General features: G+C 39.0%; 1 protein-coding gene across 6 annotated transcripts in view; it reads right to left on the bottom strand.

Moving 5' to 3' along the window:
• Nucleotides 1–4,689: 4,689 nt before the first annotated feature.
• Nucleotides 4,690–17,964, bottom strand: part of LOC117399405 (neurocalcin-delta) — a 122,598-nt gene continuing 109,323 nt past the window's right edge. For all 6 annotated transcript variants that reach the window (XM_033998523.3, XM_033998527.3, XM_033998524.3 and 3 more), the window contains 2 exons: nucleotides 14,440–14,545; nucleotides 4,690–13,434 (listed from right to left, as the gene is read on the bottom strand). In XM_033998523.3, coding sequence (XP_033854414.1) covers nucleotides 13,337–13,434; nucleotides 14,440–14,545 — 204 coding nt within the window. In that variant the 3' untranslated portion in view covers nucleotides 4,690–13,336. The remainder of the gene's footprint in view (nucleotides 13,435–14,439; nucleotides 14,546–17,964) is intronic.

Below are 17,964 nucleotides of genomic sequence, written 5' to 3'. Positions count from 1 at the left end.
CAATTTAAATAATAGTATTTAAAGGCTATCTTCTCAGGCAATTTCCCAGGCCAAGCAGGGAGAATGGATGAGATGGGAGAGTGTGGAACAACGCAAAAATCGGCCGGCGAGATCTATGGATAATGGAACAGAGCAGGATCAATTTCCTCACCAGGTCAACATATGATGTTCTCCCATCACCACAGAACCTAAACCTCTGGGTAGGAGAGGATCCGTCATGTCCTTTGTGTTAATCGACAGCTACATTAAGGCACATTTTGACAGGATGTAAGGTGGGTCTTAGCAAAGGACAGTTTACTTGGTGTCATGAGCAGGTGCTGCGTTGTTTGGCCTTAGCATTGGAAGACAAACATAGCATGGCCAATATGTTGCCACCAGTTTCATCAAAACATTACACACAAAGGACAACATTCCTCCGTCCAGGGAAGCAACCACCAAGAAAAGGTATTAAAACCAAGCCTCGTCTAGGACAACTGGAAGCTGCTAGAGACTGGAAAATGCTGGCAGATGTTGGTCAATGGCTTATTTTTCCACCTGAGATTGCCACCACTAGCCTTCGACCAGATATTGTCTTGTTGTCTGGATCAGCACGCTTTGTTCACCTGGTAGAGTTAACAGTGGCATGGGAGGATGCTGTGGATGAGGCGTCTGAGAGGAAGAAACTTTGGTATGCTCAGCTAGCTGCTGGAGCGGAACAGCGAGAATGGAGAGTCTGGGTTTACCCAGTGGAGGTGGGTTGATGGGGATTTGTGGCACACTCTACAACCCGGTTTCTCAGAGACGTAGGATTCAGTGGTCAAGAGTTGCGCCGCACAGTGAAGAACTTATCTGAAGCAGCAGAGAGGAGCAGAAACTGTCTGTGATTGAGACGGAAAGATTCTGGTTGGGGATTTCAAGCACAATAAAAAGAAAGCAACGTTGATGCACAGGTAAGTCAGCTGAGCTGAGCTGAGTGGGGGACGGAGGGGGGTGATTCTGGGACGCCAGAGTCACCAACAAGCCCTTTTGAGGTGTCGTGGGCTAGTCGATGAAACACCAAGGATGGAAGGTACCCACTTGAAGACCCCAGAGATGTACCCTACTCAGCTCAATCCAGATGTTGTCATGCTGATGCGCTAGGGATGCCGCATTGTGGTTGATCCCTGGAGCCAGCATCGCTGCCGTTGTGTGTGCTGATGCGCCAGGGAGGCAAAATAAGCTGATCCCTGGAGCCAGCATTACACTTTAGCTTTTACACTTCAGAAGGATATCTACATCATCAAATGGAAGGAAACGCAAATGGATGACAGATGGATCACATTAGTTTACTGTAAAGCTATGTCTTAGTTAGTGCTTATCATGGCTAGAGCTGAGTCTAAAATCAGCATGAAGTTTTAACACCTACTGTCATGTAATGGAAATCATTCATTTCTGTTTCAAAGCACTAAATAATTCAATTAACAGACTTTCAAGCCGACCCAAGTGCCAGTCGCAATCTCTTGGTTTCAGTTTGAGTGTCTCAGGGCCAATATAAAAATGACCAATTGCTCATGCTTAATTACTTCTTAAACTGATTAAACTGCTGCCCAGAGGTTCTTCTTGGTTTGAGATGCAGGAGAGCCACTATTGGGAAATAGACAGCCGATATCCAAAAGTAATGGCGGTGCCAGTTTGCAGAGTTATTGTTATTATTATTTAAAGGCCATCTCCTCAGGCAGTGCAGTACACGGTATCTTACATGGATAAACAGATGATCCGGATTTCAGACGTTTAGTGTATATATATTGTGAATAAACCGCTTCTACTCGGGTTCGTTTCCCCTTTAAAAACAGGACCCAACACAAACAGGAATGGATTTTCTGCGCGATTGCGCTATTTTTTTAATTAACAAACACAAAACAAACAAAACAGAAACAAATACCTAACTCCGTTTTGGAGCGCTAACTACACAGGTAAGTCCCTGTCTAACTCGCAGGACGGCTAAACCGTTTACCTGGCACCACAAACACAAAACCACACGGGCTTAACACAACACTTTTAATTATGGCTACTCAGAGACAGAGCACCTCTTCTGCCTCCTTCTACTCAGCAGCCCCAAGCAGATTAATAACAGATTAACAGATTAATATCCTGCACCTGGCTCTAATTTAATAATAATCTCCAGGTGCAGGGGATAATTAAGCAATAAAACAATTAACAAAATAAATTAAACAATAAAGCAAATACAAACAAATGTGCATTCCGCACCTATATTTTTACAGGGGGGCTTTAACCCCCTCCCTGCTTTCTTACATATCCCCACTGCTGTTACACATCCTCCCCCCAAGTGTGCAACACTGACGGCCATTCCAAGGCCACCTCCTCCCCTAAAACACAACGACCCACCCTCAAGTCCACCACCCACCCTGGGGTCCGCGGGCACAGGTCTGCAGCTGGGGCCCGGTGCAGCTATGTCTGATCACCCAGGGGGAGCGAAGCAGTGACCGGGGGGGCGTAAGCGACGTCTGGGAGCAGCACAGCGACGTCTTGGTGCTCGGGGGGAGCGGAGCAGGGAACCAAGTGGAGAACTGTGACCAGTTCTGCAGACTCCTGGGCTCCAGGTCTAGTGAAGGGAGGTCCAGGCAAACCGGCAGGGTGTCCAGGAGCGAGGGGCGAGAGACCGCACCCAGCGGCGTTGGACTGGACCGCAGGGGTGGTGGTCGGGGCTGTGGTGGAGGAGGGCTCTTGACCTCTTTCCCTAACTCGGGCCACAGCAGCTCCTCCCCTCTGGGCTCCGGAAGCGGCGGCTCCTCCCCTCTGGGCTCCGGAAGCGGTGGCTCCTCCCCTCTGGGCTCCGGAAGCGGTGGTTCCTCCCCTCTGGGCCCCGGAAGTGGCGGCTCCTCCCCCTCTGGCTCAGAAGACTGCGGAGCTACCCTTGCCTGCTCCCACTTCTGGAGCAACAGCTCCAGTTTGGTCGGCTCCCGCTCCTGTCTCTTCAGCGGAGCCAACCCCAGCTCTCTCTCCCATTTCTCCAGTTGCTCTTTCTGAGCAGCGGCATTCTTGTTGATCTGTGCGATCAATTCCTCCAAATCCATTCTTGAATCTCTAGGGGCGCCCACACACTCTGACACCCCAACAGATACAGGAAGTACAAAATTGTGTTATGGCTAATCAAGATGTCTTCTCCCCAGTACCAGGAAGAAACTGTTTAATTGTGTAAATATTGTAAATAAAGTTCATTTACCTGAACACACAGTGAGTCCGTGCCAGTCGGTGGGAGCGAAAAGTCAGTGACCAGTAGCGTGACACTACCAGTCTTGTTACAATATATATATATATATATATATATATATATATATATATATATATATATATATATATATATATATATATATATTATAGTTCTATATAAATTAATCATTATCTTATAGAAGATTCAATCGTTTGACACTGTTCACCCATAGTTTTAAACCCTCAGTCATAAGAGTTGAAACATTTCTAAAATCAGACAAACCTTTCAATAACAGTCAGTATTATTTCAAAAATCCTCTGCTCCCTCCACCTCCTCCCAATCAGGGTTTTACTTCAATTTAGACACTTTCCGAAATATAAAACAAGAAACTTGAGATACCAAGGACCATATTCACACAGCATTCACCAACATGCAAATTTGGCACCATTTGTTTTGTTAAAACAAAACAAAAAATGCTAATGGCACAGACCAACCAATATATATGCACTTATGAGCTCTGGAAGGAAACCCTTGTGTTATTCGCAGTTTAAACATGGGAAAATCTCTCTATTTTACATATTTTTTTTGTTGAAAGCACTTGTTTGATGCTAGTCCACCCTCGACCCATAACCTTGATTTTATCCATTTCAGAAGCACTCTTGGCACAGCAGAAACAAAGCAGGCTTCTATTTCACACTTCAGAAAGGCTCTGTTCTGGCTCTGGATGTGGAAATGGAATGTGACCTGAAATGTTGGAACAGAGTAAGCCAACAGTCCCAGATTAACATTTTTATGCCCAATTTGAGCTGCAAACAGACATACAGATTATAATAAAGTGTTATACAGTATGTGTCCCACTGCCTATCACTAAACCAAATGACTCATAACTCGTAACTGCCTTTAATTGAATATAATCCAGGTCATAATTACTGCATCAGGTGCACCAGGAGACTTGTGTCTCCCGCTCTTGTGTAAAAACCTACATCTCAAGAGGTCACACACTCTAAAGACTGTTATCTTCTAGTACACATGATAGCACACACAATATTGCGTAACTAACATCAATCACCTAGAAAAATGGACCAGAAAGCAAAATTCCCTTTAGGTAAAATGTATAAGAAACTAAGTCAAGTAGCAACAATGATGACTAGTTCCTTCATCAGTGTACCGATTGTAAGCGTTGGTATTACATGTATTTTGGGAAATTAGGAAGTGGAGAATCCATCCCCTCAACCATCATTGCGATTAGTCTAAGATTGATGTCAATATGAAATTTATCAGGACTTTATATCATTTAAATCTCTACAGTCTATCATACACAACCACTCGAGGGAAATTTAAATAATACAGTCTTGATACGTCATATTAACATTAATCTTACAGGAACTGCCATTTTTTAAAAAAGGTTTTAAAAAGACTGACTATTTGAATACTGTAGGCTATGTGTGGAACACTGAGACAGTTTCATTGCTAGGAAAGAAGACTCACAGGCAAAGGGACAGGATTATACACATTTCAATGTTGGTTTATAAGAGAACAAAATCTTACATTTAAAAACTACAATGTCACAAAAACAGAATACCATACAAAATCTACAAAATGTAACATTTACAAACATTTTGTTCAACAGATAACAATAATAGTACAGTATAAATGTATACAATACTATTATGTATATTTGGCACCACTGTGTGTGTAATACTGACAAAGTTATGCCTTTTAGCTTACTGGCGATAAGAAAACCAGTTTAACCTTGCTTTGTATTTTTTATTTAAATAGTACTTGCAGTAGTACACTGGTAGTAAACCAGTTTGTTTAAAACATTCAGGAGTATAAGCCATTGATCTAACTTCATTGGGTCTAAATACTGGCACTGTTTAAATAATTAATAAAAAGACCCAAGGTTATGAAAATCATACATTCAACAGTGCATACCTTATAAAAGTTTACCACAGTACTTTTGCAGTTTTACCATACTTGTCCCATGGTTATACTATGCATTTACCACAGTTTACCCTGGTTTGCCATGTTTATTCATATGCTTACCATACCTTGCTATTCTTTACAATGCTCACCTATACTTTACCATGCTTTCACTATGCTTTATTACACTTTACTTTGGTAAACTTTTAGAAGGGATGTTTTGTCTCCTTAGTTAATTTCTATCTGTAAAAATCTGAAATAAAAATGATATTTTATTACAGCTCTATTTAGATCCTCTCCTGTTTAGATCAATTGAAAAGTCTCCTGAGCCTTGGCCTTCAACCGTTACCCCCCTGATATCAGGCTGTTGTGATTCCTAGTGATACTGTAGCTTCAGGGAGTGGTGTTTGGAGCTGAACTGGAGGTGAATACAGTATCTCTCATAGGCATTTTGGAACTACAGATGGGTAGCTTGGGAGTAATGCTTTCATTCTAAGTTCAAATTATTTAGGAGAAGAATTTCTTTAATTTTCTACTGTAGTAGCAGAAGATATTTGGCTACCTTGTAAGTAGGGCTTGAACTTTTCGGTTTTTATTTTCCAAATCTACCTCCCTTTAAATGTTAATTAGTCATTGTTAAGCTGCCTCTGCATCCTAATAAAAGAGAAAACTATTAATTAAAGACTGGGTTTAAGATTTTTTTTTTTTGTTTCTTTGCTGCAAATCAAGTAGATTTTAAATGATGGACTTGCTATCAGTGTACTCTCTGACCTGGTATTTTATGCTGAAAAGAAAATCTGTCGGGACAACTCTGTTAAACGAATGAAAATAACAAAAGCACAACGATAAACTAGGCAACTACAAGAATGAAATGCAATTAGGAGCAGCGACGAGCAATTAACGTAATTTGTCATGTCTGTTTGAAATACAAATTAAGCGAAACAGAATCAGTACTGACTGACATTTTACTTTCTAGTGACAAGTGTGTTATTCTCTCAGTGATAACAAAGACCATGGTTGACTAATTCAAAGATAACGCTAATTCAAAGATGACCTATTGTAGTACGAAACATGCGTGATGAATGCAATTGTTGCCTGTCCATCATCTTCACACAAACTGCAACCAGGCAACAGGCGTGAGGAGCAATCCTCGCTGGGTAGTTTTTTTCAAGAGAAAGCACATGTAATTACTGTATTCAGCATGTAAGTGTACATTCTTTCCTTTTTCATTTCTTTACTGTTTTCTTTTAAACATACCACAGGGGGTATTAGTGTTGGTGTAATTTATATGTGTAAACAGGTTTGTTTTGTGTGCTTTTTGGAGTTGTTATGTTTGATCAAATGATTGTTTACAGACGGGCGCTCGATTGAGACTTGCTGCCGGCCTGTCTTGTATGTGTCCTCTGTGCATTACCATCATTGGTAGCGTCACGTGACCCGTTTGTTTACTTTCTGTTTTGTGTTTAATAAATCCTGCGCGCCTGTGCCGGCGTTTCAGCTCCAACTCCTCTGTCTTGCACACATGTGACATGAGTACCTGTCACAATACCGTGTAAATGTTTCAAATTCAAATTTGCCATTTTGTCATTATTCTGATACAGAAAAATGACAAACCCTATTATAGTGAACACCCTGATATAACGAACATTTCTCCAGGTCCCAGGGGGTTTCGTTATAGTGAAGTTAGCCTGTATATGTATGTGTGTGTATATATATATATATAAATGTAATGATAAAATTATAAGCAGCAGTTAAAATATTCTTATTTTTTTTAGTTTCGTACAGCTCAAATTGACGCACATGTTTTAAATTCCTATTTTTTTTTTTTTTTTTTTTGCTTTTTCTTGGATAAAGTCAGGCTGACCCAAAACTTACAAATGTGACTAAATACAAGATCATCCATCTCCATTTCAAGTTGTAACTCAACTAATAAAATAAAAGTTGTCTTTTGTGTATTTGAACACATTGAACTCTCTTTTTAAACAATAGCATCATTGTGCATTTTCAAAAAAATCTTTTTTTTATACCTTTTTTGTGCTATTTGTTGAAGCACAATGTCAGATACGGAGCTCAATGAAATCTCTTTACACCTTACTACTCTGACCCTTTTAAAAGCACAGTATATTTACACAATCATGTTGACTAATGATAATCAGATTCGTTGCTGGTAAGCCGTGTAATACACAAATGGAAGCCTTCAAAAAAAGAAATTAATGTAGCTGGGTTTGATGGACTTCATAGAAATGAGGAACATGTGTTTTTTGTTTGTTTTATGTAAGACTGTTTGTAACTAAAACTACAAAAATACACACTTTGTAAATATGTGGTCCACTGCTTTTGAAAGAACAGTGGACCACAAAAATCTAGTTCAATTTAAGAAGACATTTTGTTCCTGTAGCGCTGCACCAATTCCTAATTACTGTAACTTGTCCACTGCAGGGGAACAGCTTGATGCATGAAAAACAAGAACAACATAAATGGGCCATTTTATAGTGTGCTCCGTCCTGTTTATCCTAATATGGTTTTATCAATAAGAATTTCAAATAGCCATTAGATTACTTTTTAATTTTTTTTTTATTTAATTTGTGTTCCTGTAAATTAATAAAAATAAAATGTTAAAAAGAGAGATTCTTTGTGCAACAAGTGTCTGTTACTGTTGTTTACTCTTGTTTGGGATTGTTCTTCATCAATTCAAGCCTACCAGGGTTTGTGGTAACAACCCAGTATTGTCCTGGAAGCAAATCCAAACAAGCACTGAACACGAGAATCTGGAAATCAAATGTTAAACATACATTTACATACAAGTACTGGGTGGACCAATATTAATGACCTATAAGTTTTCACGCCAGAGTATGTTGTGAAAAGTTCCGGCAGAACATGGGTCTCTGGGGGTCTCACCATATGGAATTTGAATACCACTCTTAAATAAAGGGCTAATAAATTCATTGAGTGCCTTTTGCCTTTGATGTGACATGTCTAAGAAGTACGAATTCAGTTTAACTTGTATTCCTATGATTTGCCTCCTATTTGCTGGAACCATTGGACAGTCTATCATTTTATAATGAGTGTTTTTCTCATAACCACTAATCTAAGGCAAGCATCTTTTTTAGTGGTTAATTCTTCTCCATACAGCTTTACATCACAGCTTTCCTGGTGTATCACACGAATAATCTGATACGTAAGGAATTTGCCTAAAAAACAACAATATATGCGACACCCATTGTGAAAGAACACATTGATGCTCCCCTTTGACATTTACAAGCAACAGTTAGTCTGACAAAAAGATCATAAAACTAATCAACAAAATGTACATCAGAAAGGAATCATTACACCGGGGTACAAAACGAATGGAGTCCACCATACCAACAGATCCATAAAAGCAATGCTAATAAACAGCCTGGTGCCCTGTTAGCATAAAATAAGATGTAGCATTTTCTTACAGAACAAAATAATGAAATTGTCACATAAGGACAATTGTCAGATAGTTGTGTTGCTCTAACGTAATCATAGTCTTAGCTGGATATGAAGGCAGCAAAGCAACATCCTGTACCAGAAATACTGTATTCTAACCCAATCTGAACCACATACCTGCTCTAAGCTGCTGTGTAGCATGACACTCGCTGTTCCAAACTTGCACGAAAAGTAAACTTCTGCTACACAACAGGTAGTTAAACCACTGGGGAATTGGTAGACATCATAGAGAACCTACAATGAGTTTTTACAGGCTCATTTATATAAATGTATCTATACGCTTATGCCTGAGGTTTAGGTCAATATAATGTATTTTTGAATGTCTTAGGATACTCCTTTTTCTTCAGTATTACTATTTTGCTCCCTCCATAGAAAATATACTCAACAAAAAAGTTTTGCACCACTTTTTGTCATTGCATAATCTTATTGCACCGTAGTGTCAATATCGCTAACCATGCATGAATAAGTTTGCTGGTCCATGACCAAGGTAGTCCTGGCTGAATTGTTGTCTTCTTAACTTTCCAGAACATTCTTTATGGTCACGTGCTCAAAGCACCTGCTAATCACATGATCCATCAGTTAGCACTGCTTAGCTTTTAAAAGTGCTATTGTTTGAATCACACCTTTGGGGTCAGTTTAAAAGCAGTAGATGTTCATGTTTACGCCATGGCTAGAAGGAGATCTTTACCAATTAATGACCGCTTCCGTGCCCGAGGCATGCTTCAAGCTGGTCAAAGCACACATTATGTTGCTGGTCAGTTGGGTGTTCACCACTCTACCACTGTCAGACTGCACCACCAATTGAATGACATCCAGCCTTTTTAAGACATCCCTGGGGCGACGAGTTCGACAAAAGCATCCACATACTTGTACACAACAACAACTGGCTGACACACTGCAACATGTGTGGGATGCGATTCCACAAAGAACAATTCAGACAGATGGATGCCGTACTCATTACTGACTGAACTTGTGAACTTTCATTTTGACCACACCATTGTTTAAGCTCATCTGTACTGTTCTATTTTTGCTGGAATAAACTGGCTTCTCCCCAGGCCTTTTCAGCCAGGCAGGGTGCCTGGTGAAGTGGCTGTCGTAGATGCTACTGTGCCTTTAACAATAAGGATTGGTTTCGCTTCTAGCAGATTAGATCACTTGCGCGTTGCTGGGTGAAATAAAAAATCTTGGAACCACATAACAGCTGTGTTAAATCTTGACACAACATTTAAACAATCAGAGAGTTGAAGGGGCGGGTTTTCTGTGTTAAGCACTTCAAGGACTAAAATGTTAAAAATGACTGCTGAAATTATTTTCAAAGGTTTGTGCTGTGGTCTGTGCTGTGCTGACTGTCTAGCGCATGCGGGGTACTGCAGGAAGGGGGCAGCAGCCTCATAGAGCCACCTGTCAGTCATGGCAGTGACACGGAGAGGTGGGGAAGAGGGTGTGTTGGCTTTCCCTCTCTCTGAGTGGCTGAGAGGTGGGCCTTGGGGGATTGCTCGGCCCATAAGTACTGTGCTTGGTTATGCATTCGGGTGGCCGTGATTGGGAATACACAGAGACGCTGGCTGAGAAGGCTGGTGTAAACATAGACCAGGCAGGAACGCCAGTGGTTGGAGCGAGCGACCAAAATAGGCAAGCACGGCTGAGGAAGACAGCCAGCCTAGAGAAAGAGAATAATATAAAAAATAAATTGTTACGTATCCGAGGGAACGTGTATGAATAGAAGGGGAATTGGCCACCCCAGTGTATAGTGCATAACAGCATATGATGCCGACCCGAGCTGACCGGCTTAGCAGCAGTAATCAGCACCTTTATTTTGTAGTTTTATTACTGTTTTTTATTTTCCTTTTTCTTTCGCCTTTTGTTATTTATTATTTCAGAACACCTGTGAGTGCGCCAGTATTAACTGTTTACCAGTATTGGTATTTCTGTGGTCCTGTTTACCGTTGCCGGTATTCAGTCCACAGACAACAGCACTCTCTGTGGGCTAACAGAAAATTAGAAAATAATAAAACTGGGCACCAGTGCGGTGTTTCAATTAAACCTTCTGTCTCCCGTGTGTGTCAGTGAATTGCCCACCACCCTTCCACAAAAACATATTTCGGGTATTATCATTTAGTCCATTTGTTGTCATATTATTGTACTGTAAGGTGATATATAGTACATAATAGATATACATATGCACCAAAAAAAAACCCCAAAACATGATATTGTAAAAATATGTACCCAGGTGCTTGTGAGAGACATTGGGGGTTCATGTATAGAGGCTGTAAGCCTTTAAGAAGAAAAGCGGGATGGGATATCAGCTGTAATTGTCAGCTGATATACAATGCTTAAGTGCAGAGGTGCTGGATTATTACACTTCGGTTTCATGCAACAGTTATGATGGTGACCAAACGTGTGTGAGTACTGTTGTGAAAAAAAATGGTTAAAATGAACAGTTGCATTAAAAAAATGTAGAGCAGCGAAAAATAAAAATAGACCTGCATTAACAAAATGCCCTGAAGACTTAACATTAAGAAAACAATTTAAATGAAGCAATAAGCTCAATAATTAAGCTAAAAAGGAAATGAAAAGGTTACCATTTTTTTTTTTGTGAACTCCAATAAACCTACGTTATCTTTCAAATCATACAGTGCCTAAATAAGCACAGTATTATTTATCATAATAAAAAACAGTAATGAAAAAGAAAATGTAGAATATAAAAAAGTGCAACCAAATATAGTCGGCGAAAGACAACACATTATTCCAATTCTTTGTCACATAATATATTTAAGGTAAAAGGCAAGTTATTTTTCTGTTAAAAGTGCTCCCGGCTATAATGCCACCCGGCTGTACAGAATTCCTTGGGAGAACCCTGAATAAAGTGTGTTTTTGTGAAACCTTAAATTTATAGTACATTCAACATCATTTAAGTTATTGCATCAAAAAACCACTAGCGTAAAACTTTTTTTGTTGAGTATAGTTACCCTAATCTGTCTTGTACACCTGCTCTCCCTTCTGGTCTCAATCGGTTCTCGTCATGAAATCAGCAGTTTACTTTTTGTCCCTAAATTACAGCATAATTTGTAGCTTGGAAAATAACGGTAATGGTAATTAATAGTGAAGGCCGGTAATTTAACCAGAAGTCTCAGTCAGCCTTCATGATGTCACAGCAGTGGGCTGTCAAATTATGAGCCTGCGGAACAGATGTCTCTCAATCAGCTTGATAGAAAAGGGTTCTGTGACAGCAACATGGCTGTGGTGTTTGAAACTGGGACAGCTTCCCTCACATCAGTGGCATTGTTGAAGGCTCAAGACTTATCCTCGCCTACTCAGACCAGAGTTGAAAAGGGGATCAAAACATGTTCTTGGGCTTATATTCCTCCTTTTTTCAATAGCCCATTCAGTTCCCATTGTCTGGAATACTTAATCGCTTTACAGAATAGCAACAATTTAGGCATTTAGATAACATTATGTGTTATAGAGGACTGAGCTAGCTCAGAAGCAGGCAGTATTCTATTCATCGTGTCCTTCAATTGAAAGCACTGGGAATCAGTTGTTTGTCACGCAGCAAGAAATGGGCGCATCGAACGAGCGCACTGAACCACCTTCTTTGATGCTAACAAGCCACTTCCAATAAACAACCTGGCATAGCGTGAAAAAGGGCAAATAAGGTATTCTGTTTAACATGCCCTTCCACTCATTTCCAGCAGAGGGCCCTACTAGGTGCACATCAAGCTGGTCCCAAATCAAATGAGCCACTACCAATGTCCTTCTTTAAAGTGTTCTTTCACTAGAAACAATCGTATTCTTGAGCCTCACTGCTGCCTTATCAGAATGCCCACTATTTGAAGTTTAAAACTCTGTGGGATCTAACCATAGAGCTTAAAATGAACTTTCTCTTTCACCAAAGATCTCTAAGTAAAACTACTGCCCCAATAGTCGGCACTTTGATAGCTGCTGTGTGGCAGTCCAAAAAAATAAAAAATAAAATAAGAAAGAAAATCCTGAAAAGTGTAACGCAGTTATATTCTTACTTCAGTGTAGCCACACTGGCTACAGTATCAAAATTGCACTAGCCATAAAAAAGCTACCTAACACATTAAGCATATCATCCACAAAGACAAAATGAACTATGAAAAAGTAATACCTTGACTAAAGCTACACTGCTTACACAAGCTACATTACAAAGCACACTTTACTGGAAAAGCCAGGTAAAAAAAACAAACAACTTTTTATACAGCTCCTGACAGTCTGTAATCCCCTGTGCAAAGAGCCAGAGTTTCGTCTAACTTCTGCAAACCTTCAGAGTTATTTAGCCTAGGTTCCCAGTTGATTTTTTAAACTTTCTATTGAGTAGAGTGCCTATCCAGCCTCTTTGAGACATTCCTTTAAAAAAATATGTCCATGCATGCTTATTAAAGGGATACATATAAAATGTACCCAAGAATGGTATGTACCTTCTTGTCTTACCCATGGTGTACATGTTTTTTTTTTCTCTGACAACCAAGATCATTATCAACAAAACTTCTCCTGCATAAACCATAGTAACCTAACATAGCATTCTTCAGTCACACAGAATTTCTTTTGTGTTGTTTTCGAATCGCCATGTACAGAAATAAAACAACTGTTGTTAAATTTGTTCCAGAACATTAGAACAGCTGAGAAAGGCATAGTAAGCCGTACAGAGGTGATGTCGCCATTCCTGATGAGGTTTGGCAAAAAAAAAAGAGAAAAAAGCATTGATTACAATCCATTATTTCCTTGGGTTTAGAATTGGCCTGCGCTGCTGGGGTCACACTGGAGGAGACGGACTATGGAGGGGTCACTCTTGGCTCCTCTGATAAACTCTTCCAAAGACAGCTTACCTGAAAAGGGTGGGGGGGAGAGAAAATATATTATTTTCTACTACATCTATAATTGCATGCACTTAATATATTCAAACAAGGGTCTTGTAACCATACAAGGCAAAAGGCAATGCAAAACTTTTGGAGCAGCAAACTGTCAAATGTTAATATCCAGCGAGGATGGACATCTCTTTTACCAGCCAAAAGTGAATTCAGAGATCCTCACCTCCTCTTTAATATCTCAGGTCTACTTCAGTGTTAATAAAACATCTTAAGAAGTTTGTGTAGTTTTACTCAGACATTTTTTTTTTATGGATCCATGTCAATGTTTACTTTAAATGCAAGCATCCCAACAGAAGGTGGCACTCTTAAGCCATTCTGACACTAAGAGCTTAAAGCACGTAAGTGATCTCATCCTGATCTCAACTCTACAGGTCCCGCAAGAATGCAGGTTATTTGTGACATCACAGTTAGTGACATCCCACATGGTCTACAATTTAAACAGTCCCCAGATAAGCCAAGAATAAGGTATGGAAACTAAGAGCTTCCTTTAACCGAAAGTACCATCCGTTTCTTTAAAACAGCACATCTGAGATGTATGTAGCTAATGGAAGTGCAAAATGACTTAAGACTTATGCAATTATTTTGTTAGCTACAATTACTTTAAAAGGGATTATTACAGAGACTAGTGGGCGAACTAAGCATCAACAACTGCTGCTGCAGAGTCACTTACACTAAGACCTCATTTATACGTCTCATCCGAAGGACGGCGCATTAGGTTAAGTGAGTCGCTCAGGGTCACACACAGTGAGTCAGTGGCAGAGTTGGAATTTGAACCTGTACACTTAGTTGGCTATTAAAGAACCAAATATTTTGAAGCAAGTAGTTTTCAAGCCACCGAATCATCGGCAGTTGAATATTCACTGTTCTCTGAATAGAACTGCATATTAGAAAATGGCTATTGACCTACATTTTATTCTAAGTACTCTTTATTGATTTGCGCCAGCTACGAACACAGGTGCTTACCATCTCGATTGGTGTCCATCTGCCTAAAAATCTTCTCTGTTCTTTTCTCGGGAGTCGACTCATCTTCTGGCATTTTCATCACAGAGGATACCATCTTGTAAATTGCCTGCGAAATAAGGCCACGTGAACATAAATGAATGCTCTTCAAGTCAGTGTGTTGTGCTCCCCACATGCCCTTTATGTTAAATGTCACAAAACTAACGGGAACATTAAAAGGAGACGGAGCAAGACGAGCAAGTCTGTGAAGTGGAAACTGATCATCCCACATACTGCTCCATCGTGTTTATAATTGCATCTACTTAACTACAAAAGTGCTAGGTCACAGAAACAAGTGAAATGCTCCAAGTGTATTCAGTTTTAATGGGACTTTATGTCACCTGGTTTTGAATTTCAATGACCAGCTTTTAGACCAAAAAGATAACTATTTAGTTGTCCTGTAAAATGCGATCAGTAAACACCATTTAAAAAAAGGTCTTGCAGAGCTTGAGGAAAACGCAGTGCTTACAAAGGTACCACAAAATGTTCCTGTCAGGACAACTGAGGAAGTCAGCACCTCCAGTGACTTTTTCCTTTTTTTTTAAGTAACAAAAACACTTATTCACTGCCAAACATGAACTACTTTAGGTTAGGGTTTCGGTGTAGGGAGAGGATTATTCATTGTTCTATTAACAATAATATGACAGCCAATCAGAGTGCAGTGTTCTGACAGGCGAATTTCGTGTTACCTTTGTAAGGACAGAGAGGAAAACACCCATTAACTACCAAAATTAGAAGTATATAGAGTAGCATGTGCTGTATAGTTACAAAAAGGATTAAAAAAAAGTTTGTGTTTTCATCCTAAAACTGCTTGACTTATGTTATCTATCAACCAGGTCTGCTTTCCAATGAATAATGGAAGGAATAGAGTAAGCAATGGTTTCATGTACAGTAAAATGTAAAGTGACGGTACCTTGTCTGCAGCTTTACATGAACCAACACAGTTATTTTCCAAAAGTTAATTTCAGTGAAATACAGATCTGCTTGACGGAAACACATTTTTTTTAAAGCTCTATGATTAAAAGACATTGAAAATCAGATAGCGGATATCATCTCTATTAGGTGGTTTAACATCAAAGGCATTCTTCAGCACCTCAAAGCGCCTCGTACTGCAAAATGGCTTGAGTATCCTGAATGTGCTCACAAAACCTCTAATTAGCTCTCATTTCTGACGCTACCTGTGAAAGGCCAAATCAAGCATGGTTAGACTTAAAAACAGCCAAAAGGCTGGCCGCTGTTGGCTTTGACAGTCCTGAAGTACTGTATATGATTGAATATTTACAAGCCGATCCCCTACGTCAGCCCCCTGGGCTCAATGCACACTTCTCTAATTAACACTGCAGTTGGACATCCTCTAGAAGGAACATCCTTTCTTTTTTCAGAACATTTATAAGTCAATGTGTAATTTGTCTTGACCGCATTTATAAATGAGTGACTCTGAAAAAGGCCTGCAAGCTGGACGTGTCTATTTATTCCATCCATCAATGTTTGGATGTTCCTATGTTATTTATTTTGAGCCACATTGGTGGCAAGTTTAATATTTTGCCTGGCAGGCTGGATTAAGGATTGGGGTTGGGATTTACACAATAAAATGTGATAATAAATCAATGTAGTAGGTTAATGGGGTTGATTTTAATCTTGCATCAGATGTAAAACAAGTTTGATGGTCTCAAATTAGTCAGTTTATAGAGAATTAGTCAATGAACATAAGTGTAAGTATAACATTCAGAGCATGTCTACCATGAATAGAGATGTATACATTATTTCCTACTGGGCAACCATGGGGATAGATAAGTATAATGGTTTCTACATATCTTCTCTACATATCTCCTTTTCAAGTTGAAAATTGCTGGTTTGAAGGTGATCTCTGACTGAAGAAAAATGATTAATACCCATTTTGGCTTTTCCAAAAGTTCTCTTGTAGCATTAGAATTACTAAAAGAGATTAGCTCTGCTAAATGCTCAAACTGATAAATGACACATAAACCTATATTATATTTAGGGCTTCTGTTTTTTGGTTTTTATTAATTGTATTTTTCTATGCTTATTTTTTGCTATTTTCGAATTATGTAAATAGTTATTTTCGGGGCTTTCGTTTTTGATATACTGTATGAAATTCGTGTTTTCGGTTACTTTCCAAAATGCTTGAGCATTTTTTTTCTGTCAAAAATATGAGTAGTAACGCGACAGTACTTGCACACTTAAGTTGTACCTTCTTTCCTTTGCTGTCTTCCACAACGAAATCCCTATGGTCACGGGCACATTCTTCTGGGGTTTTTGTATGTAGGCATTTTCGTACATTTCGCCACAATTCTGGTTTTAAGTCCTCCATGTCTTAACTGTAATACATCTTTAAATCCTGCTAACAAGCCTCCATTCCTGATTGTAATCTTGTTTTAAATCTCGCAAGTTCAGTCTCCAATAGAAATGTAGGAATGTGCTGTCACTCAGTAGTTGGGGCGGGTTTAAAGTATTGAGAACGAATCAATGATATATCAGGAAGGCAGGACATTGACCAGCAGCGCTGGGAAATGTATTTATTATTATTTTTGTAGTAGGTAACGTGAATTGATTAATCATTTCCACAGTTTTTCCAGTGTTTTCCGGTGTTTATTGGCTATCCACCGATTTCATTTTTTTTGTATCAGGGTGTTATATCGGGTTTTATCGGTTCAAACCGAAAATCAAAAGCCCTAATTATATTACAGTTTCATACATATACTGTAGCTGGTTATTATTTTTGTTCATTCATGGAACTTTCAAAAATACTGCAGCTCAATTTTTAGCATGTTTTAAAGGGCCATTCGTTTATTTGAAGGCGTTTCTGAACAAAGCAAAATTAATAAAAAGTTACTGAAGAAACAAAGTCACTTCAGAATATTGCTACAGTAGTTTTGGTACTGTCTCTGAAACTAGTACCTCTGCAAGTGTTTTAGAGTGTAGGTATTTATTAGTAATTATTTCTTCTAAAATATAATTGACCTTGGTTATTCTACTATTTGAAACCCATATAATTGCCTTTTCTTTCGCAAAGGTCCCAAATTCTAGCTCTTTCAATTTTAAAACTTTAGCCACTATATTTCAGTATGTTTTAAATGGTAGTTTTTAACTTGCTCTCTGAAGCTACATGAGATGAAATAAACCAATACAGTAACTACAGCTTGTCGAGAATATGAGTCACCTGGGGCATACAGCAAACCTCTAGCAGTCACTTCAATACCAAAATGAAAGTACATTTGGATGACAAGTCTTTATCAGTGTATTTTTCAGAACACAAAAGACTTCTCAAACATTTGTAAAGTTTTATAAATAAGTTTCATTTGAGTACTACTTCATATCTTATGAGCAAGTTTCCATTGTTTTTGTTTGTTTTTTGTTTTTCAAAATTAGTAAAAATTCAGATTTTCAAATATACATCCAGCTGCTGAATTTGTCAGGTTCTTTTGTCAGCATATATATTAACTTGCCAATAGACATGTAAGCTGACCT

The sequence above is a fragment of the Acipenser ruthenus genome, chromosome 4 (genome assembly GCF_902713425.1).
Source record: "Acipenser ruthenus chromosome 4, fAciRut3.2 maternal haplotype, whole genome shotgun sequence".
Lineage (NCBI taxonomy): Eukaryota > Metazoa > Chordata > Actinopteri > Acipenseriformes > Acipenseridae > Acipenser > Acipenser ruthenus.
This window is presented reverse-complemented; position numbering and strand designations above follow the sequence as displayed.